This window comes from Triticum urartu, chromosome 4A (assembly GCF_056163025.1).
Source record: "Triticum urartu cultivar PI428250 chromosome 4A, HENAU_Tu73, whole genome shotgun sequence".
Taxonomy (NCBI): domain Eukaryota; kingdom Viridiplantae; phylum Streptophyta; class Magnoliopsida; order Poales; family Poaceae; genus Triticum; species Triticum urartu.
Window position 1 is genome coordinate 216,499,519 of NC_141876.1, and position 13,470 is coordinate 216,512,988.

The window sequence follows — 13,470 nt, forward strand, 5'->3', positions numbered from 1 at the left end:
GGCAAGTCTCTTTACTTGTTCCGTAACACATCATCACGTGATCAACTCCTTGATCACATTGTGCACATTATGATGATGTCCTACCGAGTGGGCCCAGAGATACCTCTCTGTCACACGGAGTGACAAATCCCAGTCTCGATTCATGCCAACCCAACAAACACTTTCGGAGATACCCGTAGTGCACCTTTATAGCCACCCAGTTACGTTGTGACGTTTGGCACACCCAAAGTATTCCTACGGTATCCGGGAGTTGCACAATCTCATGGTCTAAGGAAATGATACTTGACATTAGAAAAGCTTTAGCAAACGAACTACACGATCTATGCTATGCTTAGGATTGGGTCTTGTCCATCACATCATTCTCCTAATGATGTGATCCCGTCATCAACGACATCCAATGTCCATGGCCAGGAAACCATAACCATCTGTTGATCAACGAGCTAGTCAACTAGAGGCTTACTAGGGACATGGTGTTGTCTATGTATCCACACATGTATCTGAGTTTCCTATCAATACAATTCTAGCATGGATAATAAACGATTATCATGAACAAGGAAATACAATAATAATCAATTTATTATTGCCTCTAGGGCATATTTCCAACAAGCCCTGCTAGGCCAAGCACACCAACCCCTTGGGCCCATATGGGAAGAGTCCCAAGTGGAGAAGGCACCTCCCCTTGCCTTGTGGGGAGGGATTCCTCGCTTGGCCGGCCAGCCCCTCCTTGGAGGAGGGGCCAAGGGGTTGTGCCCCCCCTCCTCACCCCTTTATATAGTGGGGAGGCGCAGGGGGTAACCACCCTTCCAGACTTGCCCACAAACCGGATAAGTATTTATTTTGAATGGTGGAGCTGTCAGTTGGTGTAGTTCCAAGCAGAGCGTCATAGCAGGATCTACATGTGAAGCGGAATACATAGTTGCTTCAAAAGCAACAAATGAAGGAGTCTGGATGAAGGTGTTCATATCGGATCTAGGAGTTGTGCCTAGTGCATCGGATCCAATGACTATCTTTTGTGACAACACTGGTGCAATTGTCATAGCCAAAGAGCCCAGGTTTCACAAGAAGACCAAGCACATCAAACGCCGCTTCAACTCCATTCGTAATAACATTAAGGATGGTGACATAGAACTTCTCGTCAAAAAAAGGATGGTGACATAGAACTTTGCAAAGTACATACAGATCTGAATGTGGTAGACCCGTTGACTAAACCTATTCCACGAGCAAAACATGATCAGCACCAGGACTCCATGGGTATTAGATTCATTACTATGTAAGCTAGATTATTAAATCTAGTGCAAGTGTGAGACTGTTGGAAATATGCCCTAGAGGCGATGATAAATTGGTTATTATCATATTTTCCGTTCATGATAAATGTTCATTATTCATGCTAGAATTGTATTGACCGGAAACTTAAATACATGTGTGAATATGTAAACTACACCATGTCCCTAGTAAGCCTTTACTAGACTAGCTCAAAGATGGTTATGGTTTCCTAACCATAGATATGAGTTGTCATTTGATAATGGGATCACATCATTAGGAGGGGGATGTGTAGCCGTAAGCTTAGCATCAAATCATTTAGTTATTTGCTATAGCTTTCTTCATGTCAAGTATTTGTTCCTTCGACCATGAGATCATGCTACTCCCGTATACTGGAGGAATGCCTTGTGTGCTATCAAACTTCACTTCGTAACTGGGTGATCATAAAGGTGCTCTATAGGTATCTTCGAAGGTGTCTGTTGGGTTGCATGGATTGAGACTCGGATTTGTTACTCCGTGTGATGGAGAGATATCTCTAGGCCCTCTCGGTAATTCAACATCATAAGAAGCTTCATCTGACTAATGGGTTTAGTCACGGGATCTTGCATTACGGAACGAGTAAAGAGACTTGCCAGTAACGAGATTGAACTAGGTATGGAGATACCGACAATCGAATCTCAGGCAAGTAACATGTCACTAGACAAAGGGAATTGCATACGGGATTAACCGAATCCTCGACATCATGGTTCAACCTATAAAATATCTTTCTGGAATATGTAGGAACCAATACGGGCATCCAGGTTCCACTATTGGTTATTGGCCAGAGAGGTGTCTCGGTCATGTCTGCATGTTCCCGAACCCGTATGGTCACACGCTTAACGTTTGATGGCGCTAGGGTAGTATTGAGATATTAATAGCAGAAAGTCCAAAGGTTGTTCGGTGTCTCGGATGAGATCCGGGACATCACGAGGAGCTCCAGAATGGTCGGGGGGTAAAGATTTATATACGGGAAGTCATATTTTGGGTTCCGAAAGAAGTTCAGGTTTTTGGGTATTGTACCGGGAAGCTTCCAGGAGGTTCCAGAGAATTCCGGAGGGGTCCGGAAATCTATGGATGGTTCTACCACGTCCCAAGGGCCAACTTGGGCCGTAGGGGGGCGTCCTAGCCCTGCTAGGCCAGGCGCACCAACCCCTTTGGCCCATATGGGAAGAGTCACAAGTGGAGAAGGCACCTCCCCCTTGCCTTGTGGGGAGGGATTCCTCCCTTGGCCACCGCAGGGGGCAGCCACCCTTCCAGACTTGCCCATTACCTCTCCCAACTCCTCCCATATTCCTCTGGTACACACTTGGCAAAGCTCTGCCAGAATTCCGTTGCTGCCACCATCACCATGCCGTCGTGTTGGTTCTGATCTCATCTACCTCCTCTCCCTCGCTTGCGGGATCAAGGAGAGGACGCCATCAAGTTGAATGTGCGCTAATCTCGGAGGTGCCATCTGTTCGGCACTAGATCGGATTGAATCGTGATTAGATTGCAAAGAGTACGACTACATCAACTGCGTTACGGCGCTAACGCTTTCGGTCTACAATGGTATGTAGACACACTCCCCTCTCGTAGTTATGCATCTCCTAATTGGATCTTGGGTGTTTCGTAGGAAATTTTTTGATTTTCATGCAACGTTCCCCTTCATAAGCAACCTATGACAATTAACCAAATTATCTTCATAGGAAGACCTAGTTATCATCTTGTCTTATTGTTTTAGTGCCAATTAAATTCAGTTACAGACCGCGTGCTCCTTAGGCTTGGAACCATATCCTAATTAATACTCCCTCCATTCTAAAATATAGTACATACTTTGTTTTGAAAAGTCAAACATACCAGTGTTTGACCAAGTTTTAAAAAATCAGCATCCACATGTGCAGTTATAGTTTATTTATTTAATACTTTAGATATTGATAGTTTCTTCTAAAAACTTGGCCAATGGACATCTTTGACTTTAAAAAAGCTAATATGCACTGCACCGTTGAACAGAGGCAGCATAAAGCATGCCATGTATAAACTGCGTGAGCTTGTTAATCCACAAGCACGGAGATGGTACTTAAGCAGTGAAGCATGAGGCTTTCAAATTGAAACTTCACACGGTGAGATAAAATCCCGGTATAATCTGCTACCTGTTTAGCACTGAAGCGATCAAGATTGAATTTGAATCAGGCTGCCAAAGAAAGGACAAATGCATTTTTGCCCCTAGTTGGAACCTACCCACGGGGTTTGCCCTTACTTTTCGACTCCACTTAGATTTGCCCCTGAGGTTGCCCGAATGCCCTTTGACCGTTTGACCAATACTTTAAGAAATCATAACAAATTCATATAAACTCAGAAAAATGCAAATAAGATATCAAAATATTTAGATAAACATTACCTTTATGCTCGTATCATTTGCATTCAGGACAAAAGCACCATTTAAACTACTTGACCTTATTAATGTTATTAACATTATTAAAATGAAAAGGTATAAACAATAGCTTTTTCATGAAGAAACAATGCATGTAAATGTAGCTGATGTTTTCTAAACATCCGTATAACTTATTTGCATTTTTTGAAGTTCATGTCAACTTGTTATGAATGTTCAAACGACATTGACCATCATTTTGAAACTTCATCACAAGTTCATATGAACTCATAAAAATGCAAATAAGATCCCAGGATGTTCAGAAAACATCACCTACATTTGCATGTAATTTTTATTCATGAAAAGGTATTGTTTATACATAATAATATTAATAACCTCGAGTAGTTTAAACGGTACTTCTGTCATGAATGCAAATGACATGCACATAAAGGTAATGCTTATCTGAACATTTGGCTATCTTATTTGCATTTTTCTGAGTTCATGTGAATTTGTTATGCATTTTCAAAGTATTGGTCAAATGGTCAAAGGGCATCCGGGCGACCTCAGAGGCAAATCTGAGCAGAGTCGAAAAGTAAGAGCAAACCCCGTGGGTAGGTTCCTACTAGGGGCAAAAATGCATTTGTCCCACCAAAGAAAGGATGACAGAGGAAGAGGAAGGAGGTAACGAGAGTTGTACTGCAGACCTTGTGGGGCATGGCGTGTTGATGAAGACGACCAAGTTCCGAAGACGGTAATCATCTCTAGGCCCCGAGCGTCGTTGTCGTTGGATGTTAATTACCGCACAAAAGAAGGGGAGAAAGATGGAGCGATGGGCGAGGTATGCAGTGTGGTGGTGGACAGGCAAAGCCCGTGCAGCCTTGTGGTGCGGAGAAGGCAGTGTGGGACTGACTCCCATGCAACCATGTCGTGCGGAGGAAGCGGTGATGGACTGGCGACGCCCATGCAACCATATGATACGGAGGAGCAGGTGATGGGTCGGCTGCCTGTGCAACCGTATCATGCGGAGGAGGCGATGATGGCTCGGGCATACCGACATAAGAGAAGGGGAGATGGGCGGGGCATGCGGCGTGGTGATGGACTGATAGCATCCACGCAGCCACGTGACACAAAGGAGGCGGTTATGGGCCAAGCTGGCGATGACCGTGCCACTATGCAATTATACATCATTTTTATAGGTGTGGACATAATTGGCCGCATCATTAATTTCCTTCGTACCAGATGTACATGAGCGACATGTAACCCTTTTTTCTCTCACAAAAAAGTAATTCCTTTGATCTAAAATAAATGTTATGATTTTAGTTTAGTTGTGGTTTTAGTTCAGGGATACACGTAACACACAAGTGCTGAACACATGTACTCCCTCCGTTCGGAATTACTTGTCACAGAAATGGATGTATCTAGATGTATTTTAGTTCTAGATAAATCCATTTTCGAGACAAGTAATTCCGAACGGAAGTAGTTAGATGGTTGAGCCAAATAGTAAACAGTACTCCTTCCAGTCCTTTTAGTCTGCATATAAGTTTTGTTCAAAGTCAAAGTATCTCTACTTTGACCAAACTTATAGAGATCAACATTCATAATGTAAAATGAACATTGTTAGTGTTAAATCAACATTGTTAGATTCATTACGAAATGTAGTTTCATAGTATATAGATTTCATAGTGTAGGTGTTGATTTTCTTAATATAAATTTGGTCAAACTTTGTAAAATTTGACTTGATATAACCCTAATATGTGGAGTAAAAGGACCGCAGGGAGTACCTAATATATCCAAACCTTTCAACTATGTGTGTTCAATGAAAAGAGACGTTTCCATCAACTACAAAGGCATTTGTGAAGACTTCGTCAATCTCAAGATGACATACCGACTCAGTCTCTCAAAGGTACACATAGGGATATGGTGTGTGCATGCATTCATATGGATGAGCAAATTGTACTGTGTTCAAGAAAAAACAATACCTAGTTACCTAATAAAAAGACCATGATTTTTCTAAGAAAATCAAAGTGATTTTTCTACAAAAATAAGAGACATGGTCACTTACCATCCCAGCCCCGGAGCGCTCACAGCGCTGAATTTCGAGGGAGCTTAGATATTGTATATATATATAGTGATATTACATGTGTGTTGACTCTGCCGTCAAAAAAGGTCATGTTTACTCGTCAAATCAAAAAGAAACAAGACGTATTTTCATGTGCTGTGACATGGCAAGAAAAAATGTTCAGGCCGATATACAATTTATGCGGCACAAAATGTCCAGGTTGTGTATCCCTAGAGGAAAATTCTGAAACCAAGAAACTAACAGTTTAAATACGGTGATCTAATAGTAATACAATAACAACACAATACAATTCACACTTCCATGGAACAGCACACCAGTGTATGCTCATAACTGAATAACTTTGATGGAATACCGATCCTCAAGTTTCCGTCACTTACTTGATAAGAGACTCCATGGCTTCAAAGAATAGAGGCACAAACTCCCTGTTTGGAGTCTTGACTGCACACTTGGCACCAGGAACACCAACAGCAGCAGTAAGCTCTATCAGGAATGGAATCCCACGGGGGATCTTCGCAGACAGATACAGCACATCCATGTTTGCATTTTTCCGTTTGGCAATAAAGAACACATTTGATGCTGCAAGGTGTTCAACGGTGGCATCTATGCTGCTGATGACAGAATTGGGGTATTCTTTTGAAAATTCATTGTCATCAGGTAAAGATTTCCAGGCCTGCAGTCAGATTTAACCAATTCAAACTACAGATTAACAAGAAGGATATAATAGCGGAAGAGTACTCACTCGCCACAGGCGTTCTCTACAAGCCCTAAGGCCAACAGACCAAAACCAAACAGCTAAGCGAATCAAAACAACTAGGACAGCAACTACCGAGAAGAAAAGATTTACTCGTAGTAGATTTTACCTCAAGAAAACTCGTTCGCTCCATTTTGCCATCTTCACCAAAGAAGACATGGAGCGAACCTTTGTCACTGAAATACCACACAGGTTGCTGATTATTCTTCACTGCAACCTGCAGTAGCAAGTTTGGTGCTCCAGGGGAGACATTCTGGGAGAAAACCATAGCTAGGAGCGTCCTGGCTGAGGACCCAGGTTGGAGTGGAGGAACCTTATTCATCAACCGACACCAAGTTCAGTACAAGAAACTGAAATCTAGAAACAGAACTAACAAAATATAGACATCCTTGCACCTGAAGTGGTCCACCGGCTGCAAGACCAAATGTGTTCTTGTTAAACTGAATCATAAATCCATCTAATACACCCTGGGTCCCATTCTCAAAAGATATATCATAGTATATCTGGCCATCCCGTCGCACCAGTTGCGCACTGATCTGGAGACCTTGGCCAGTGGTTGAAGGCAATACAACAGGCAGTGGAGGTCTGCAGGGAAAACAATCAGAAAAGTCAAACTGGAGAAAAACTGGCTCGATCCGTATAACATGAATAAAATATCAAACTAAAACTTGGAGCAAAAACAATAAAAAGTTTTGCTGACCCTGAAGATGCTGTAGGCTCGTCAACAAGAACCAGGGCATTATCCAAACCCATTAAATCACCTAGGAGATCTGGGATCGGAGCAGCAACTGCTGGGGCTGCAGCTGCCGGCTGCTTCACTGGTACATTTGATGAATTGCCAGTACTAGAGGACGGTGATGCCCCATCCAGTCCCTGAGATGGTGACTCCGAATACCCAGTTTCTCCAGCATCAGCAAACTCCTCATCATCCACCCTAGGAGCTGCCTTAACACGGCTAACAAAGGCTTCTGGGGGCTTGTGATAAACTGATGATAATGTAGAAATGTTTGCTAATAATTCATCAAGAAGCGAAGAGTCAAGCTGGTTAGAGTCATCACTGATCACAGGCTTCTCTGCCAGAACAACATCTTTTGCTGCCTGTCAAAGCCACACACATACCCAGTGGTCACAGGGATATCTGACAAACAAAGGATAGGAAGGTGCGAAGTGTAAACTTTCAATACCTCAGGATCAGTAGAAAGAAGTCGCCAGTATATGTAAGCTCGATCACGCAGATCAGGATTGTCTGTTTCGACTGTTGCATTATTGAGAACAGCCTACAGAAATGATGCAGATTAGGCAGAAAACTGTGGCGCATAAAGTTATTAAACAGAATTTGTTAGGGACAGGACATACATTCTATTGGAATAAAGCCATTATTCATTCATTCAGCTAAGAGAAATTTGAATATAGTGTACCCTTATGAACCAAACATTCTTGTTCTCAACCCAAAAATTTGACTATTCTAATTATTAATGTTGCAACACAATTCAAGGTATGCTCAATGCTGTAAAGATATGAACAAGCCTTTTTGAACACCATGACATGCCATGGTATCAAATAAGGAGATATTCAAAGACTCTTACATCATGCCAAAAGTTATTCTTTGCTCCGCAATTTAGTGTATCTATCATCTGCAAGAGTAAACACAGGAACTGAGAATAGTAACCTGTATCATCTGCTGGGGCCCCTCAGTTGGCTTCTTAAGAAACAACTTAACAGTCGCTGTTAGCAACTGCAGTTGAACTAATGCTGGTTCTTCTGGGAATGTATCCAAGAAACTCTCAAGGAGTTCATCAGCATTGTCAATTCTTTCGGCATATTCTCCAATTATCCAAATCATTGATGCCTGTATAAGAAAATAACATGTAAGTGAACAAAACATGCAAGAAATTACAAAGACCGTTCATAGACAATACCTTAGCCTCTGGTTCATCTAAAGTGTCCAAACTTTCACAAAGTGTTGCGATGATAGACTCATATCTGCATATTTTGGCAAGAAAAAGGTTACTTTTTTACAAAAACATATGCTGAGCACAAAAGAAGAGCTCTGTAGTTCCAAAAACATAGAATGTTGAGCTTCCAGGCAAACCACTCACGTGTTAGGATAGCGTCTAAAGATGTCTTTGATGACAATGATAGCTTCCTGTACGACATAATTAACCTTTATCTTGATCAGCTCAAGCAAGACACTGATGCACCTTTCAGCAGCTCTCTCCAATTTAATTGCACATCTTCCAATCGCACGTACAGCTTTCCTCACAAAGTCAACATCCACCTCTGTGGCGTATTCTTTGAACTCCAATAGTACCTATAACGAGCTCAGTCAACTTCTGGATGGCAACTTGTAGAAAACAGATCTAGTACTATAATCAGAAATGAACAAGATGCTTAATAAATTTAACTATGGTAAGATTCACACTTGAAGTGATGGACTTCTGTTCCTACGGAGTTTTATTTACAATTTCTAATTCTGTTATGTATGAGACAGGAATATAATAACACAAGGCAGTAGCTAGAAATATTGTTCCACTCAAGTCAACATCATAACCACAACAGTAAATTAGTACATAAGAAAGAAAATTATGTACCTGATCAATGTTCCTATCTGACGCAAGCTTTATCATAATCTCTAACTTTTCCATCTTGACATATATTGGGTCATTGTACTTGCAAAAGAAGACCTATTGCCAAAAATACTATTGAGTTACAGAAACACTGGCATGATTGATTGATGAATAAGAATAGCTCGAAGACAAACAAATGTCACCTTAATTTCATGTGCAAGTATTGTAGGCCTTTTTTGAACAATCAGATTGATATTTCTCAATGCTACATACTGAATCTCGGGCTCTGCCGACAGTAGAGTAACCAGAGGGGGTGCCATTTTCTTGCAGAGATTCCGGACAACATCAGTGCTTGTAATGAGCTCCATTTGTAGAAGGATTATCTGTGTGAAAGAGACAACCAACAGGTTAACTCTTACTGCAAAATCAAAAACAAACAGCAACTGCTGTCTTGAATAGTACCAGAACCAGCATTCCAACTTAAATGGATATGTATCATCCTCCGACTAAAAGGTCAGGAACATGAAAATCAATCCAATGCCACAGTCCATTTGTTCTTCCTATGATTTATGAGGATACATTTAAGATGAAAGAAAAAACTTTATTACCTAGTTAAATGAGCCCATAAATAAACAATATGAGTATGTCTTATTTGGGTACTTGCAGATATGTTTTTCCTTACCCTGCTACCCATGCAGTGAGAACTGGCAGCGCCCCTGTTCAGGCCTGACAGATCAATACAAGTACACATGGCACTGTGCCAATCTATGGTTAATGAATACCACATACACAACTGCATGCAGCACTTTCTAAAACTTTACTGTGTTCTAGTACATGTGAATCAGGCTAATGTACCTTGACAGCAGAAAGAACAACTGCACAGTTTGCATGTTGAAGACGGGGTGTAACTCGTTCCACTATATTTTCTGCGTCCCTTGCATCTGTTGCTTTGTACCTTGACAGAGAATCAAGAATGAAAACTTGTCCCCACCTGCAAAATTATCAAATATGATAAGCAGCTTACTCTAGAAAAATATGGGGGTTCAGAACCCAATATAGCAAAAACTGCATCATACTCTGTGCATTCATTCAGAGCAGTCAGAAGCTTTGTCAATGTATGGCTGGTGATCTCAAAGATCGGACGAGCACTACTGTCTTGAATCTCTGCCAGAGCAGCAACAGCATTTGCAACCACCATAGGATTGTTGTCAGAAATTAAGTCTTTGAGGGCCTCTAGAAATCCTCTGTCCTCCACTAGCTCAGCATTTATATCATAAAGCTTAGCAACACAAATAGCTGCTGTCTTCCGCACATATGGATCATCGTCCTGTGAAAAAATTCAAGACACAAGTATAGGCTTAATTCAATGGGAGACAGTTTTTTTTAAAGGAGTGTACAAACACCAATATACACCTTGAGGCATCTTTGAAGAGGGTCACACAGATACTCTGTGATTTTGTCTACACGGATGCAACCCATAGTCCTCACAGCCAAAGCACGGATCAGCGGATTTGGATCTTGTGAATCCTGCAAAAGTTTTGAATCTTCTTATTAGTTGCTGCTTCTGCACGGTTTCTTTCACACATGTTATAGCTTTATTTTTCTGCATAAATGTTCATTAGTAGTAATATGGTTATAATTTCTCACCTTAACAAATGTGTTCACGGCAAGTATCGCTAGATCTGGTTGACTTTTAGCATAGTTGATGAGATACAAATATACTAGTTTTTTCAGCTCCAAGTTCTCAGTCTGCATACAGTTCACGACATCCGTAAACAGTGATGAGACATCTTTTCCAACGGTCATCGCTGCAATCACTTTCTTGACAGCATCTTTTCTCTTGTCCTGCAAACCATGTTTCCACCAAAGCCTCAGATGCCAGAAGTGAACACATAATATGGTCTTACATCATTTATTCTTGCATTAAAACTAGAAAACAGAAATGGGATCTATGGCTGGTGAATGACTGACAACAGTATATAGTCCAACCATTCTTGCTACATGGCATACTTCATCGCTGAGAATATTTCATATTAAAGACTGATATGGTACAAATGTTCATTAATTATGCATTAGAACATGGATTTTACAGCAAACGTGCAGCGCTGCAAAATGTAGCCAGAACGGCGACAGAATATTTTGTGACCGGGGGCTAGAGATGGCGTCTTAAAACCACTAGACCACCAAATCAAAATGATGTAGCATGTCTTGCTTGCAAAACATGGAGAAGTGATAGAGCCTAAGATGTGCTCTTATATTTCTTTACGGAGGGAGTACCTTTCTGTTTTAACCATGTGCGGAAAACCGCAAAGATGGCATAGATAAATATAAAGGATAAACACCTTTTTATCAGCAGCGAAGTGCCATTTCTACAGCTACACCAATGCATATTGATGCATATCTGGAGCCATGAAGATAAAAAATAAACTAGATGGAGGTAATGCCCGGCTCCGCACATAACTCCAAAATTACTACCTTATTCAAAAGGTATTCATTTACCCTCGAGAGCTTGGCTAACCAGACATCCAGTAGTCACTATATTCGATTTAATCTTGCTTTCACTGAAAAGCCCCGAAATGGATCAGAACTCAGTGCATTCATCTCGCTCCAAAGCAATTCAAACTCAAATCCGTCTGAACAGAATTCGGCACATTTAAGTACATTTTGTTGAAGAAAATGACCCCGAGATCGTCACTCTGCCGCAAATTCCAATTCTCGGAACAGAACCTAATCCCGTGGGATACCAACCAAAACTCGCAGATCTCAAACCGCCCGCGCGTGGGCACCCAACACCCTGGCCAGATCTGGATCCGGGCCAATCGATCCTCGGGCACAGCAAATCACACAAGAAGATAGACAGGGGAGAGACGGCGAGGCAAGGAGGGTGACCTTGTACTGGGAGTTGAGCTCCTCCTTGAGCTCGGGGATCTCCCCCTTTTTGGTGGTGGAGAAGTACTTGGAGTCGTGCCCGCTCATATCGCCCCGGCGAGCCTACCTGCCAAACACGCACCGGTCGCCGCCTCCGGCTGCGGAGCCGGGGGGTCGTGGTGGAGGCGTCCGATCTCGCGCGCGGCGGCGGTCGGCGGCCTGCCTGCCTGCCTGCGCAATGGGATGGGATTGGAGTTGGCGAGGGGAAGCCAGACGGGTGTGCGTGCGTGCGAGAGTTATGGGGATCAGAGAGATTGGGAGGGAGACGACGACGACGGTGGAGATCTGATCGGCTGCTCGCAAGTCATTCTTTTTTTTAAAATAGCTTTATCTTTTTTTTTGAGATAAAATAGCTTTATCTACTATCTACTATCTATCTATCTACTACCACTATAAAATAACGAGAGGGGCAGATCCAAACAATCTCAACCGTCTATCCGTGCGATCTAAAGGTTGAAAACCTTTCCGTGTTTAACACAACAAGCCACGAATCCCACTCATCGCATCGATCGCCCACTAATCCCACCATACCCCTTCGTTGTCATCAAACTGCCCTTCCCTAGGCTAAAAAAGAAAGTGCTCTTCCTACATCAAAAAATAAACAAATTGCTCTTCCCTAAGCACACGACGCACCATGTCTTCTGCACCCTGCTGCCGCCCCGCCGCTCCACCTCTGCTGCTCCATGAACGCGGGCGTGGGTCGCCGTCGGCGCCGCCGCTCGACGTGAGGGCGGGTCTCCGTCACCGCTCGCCGCTTGGCTGCTGCCCCACGGACGCGAGCGAGGACTGAAGCTGAGCGCTCGGGCCGGTGGATTGGGCACTAGGACGATGCAGAGCACGAGCGGCGGCTAATTGTGCTCACGGCAATGATGGCTGTAGAGTAAGCCTGATTTCTGGGACACATTATAGCACGCTGCCTGTAATCGTTTATTCACTCAGCGTTGCAATGGCCGCCCAAGTGTCCAGTGGCCCCTGCAAATTCTGGCTTGTGCGTGCATGATGCTGCCGACGTGGTATGCGTGTTGGATGGATAACTAAGGGCATGTTCGCCCGGCTGGCCGGCATGTGTGTTGTGTGTGCGTGTTCACTCAGGTAATCAGATGTGTTGTATGTGTGCTCAATAAGTGTTTGCGTCAATGCTCGACTGAAAACGGTTGTTTCAAATTTTGCATTTTAGTTCAGAAACAATAAATCATTAGCACCTTCTATTATTTTACTTCACTAGCACCTTATATTTTTAATCATTAGCGCCTTTTGATTCAGGTAATGTTCAAGTTCTTTATCAGGACCTTGTCTAGAATATAACTGCATTGTAGGAATCCGCCTCCAACCAAAGGAACCTCGTCTTCCGGGTGAAAACCTAGATTTAGTTTGCTGGATCGGATGGCGGCGACATCTTCTTGGACGTCGTTTTGGAGGCGCCATCTTTGGAGACGAGGTTCGGTTGGTGCTTGTGGCTTTTGTGCTTCTGGTGGTATGCCAAGACGGTGGATGCCGG

At 42.8% G+C, this 13,470-nt stretch overlaps 1 protein-coding gene across 1 annotated transcript; it reads right to left on the minus strand.

The window, feature by feature from the left end:
• Window positions 1-5,803: 5,803 nt before the first annotated feature.
• LOC125551599 (beta-adaptin-like protein C) lies at window positions 5,804-12,244 on the minus strand. The gene is made up of 15 exons (XM_048714860.2): window positions 11,934-12,244; window positions 10,692-10,889; window positions 10,458-10,571; window positions 10,121-10,371; window positions 9,900-10,035; window positions 9,248-9,427; window positions 9,069-9,161; window positions 8,577-8,788; window positions 8,397-8,460; window positions 8,147-8,326; window positions 7,662-7,754; window positions 7,178-7,575; window positions 6,873-7,062; window positions 6,587-6,790; window positions 5,804-6,396 (listed from the first exon to the last, which is right to left on the minus strand). The coding sequence occupies exons 1-15, from the start codon at window positions 12,018-12,020 to the stop codon at window positions 6,100-6,102; spliced, it is 2,697 nt and encodes an 898-aa protein (XP_048570817.1). The 5' UTR covers window positions 12,021-12,244; the 3' UTR covers window positions 5,804-6,099.
• Window positions 12,245-13,470: the final 1,226 nt, after the last annotated feature.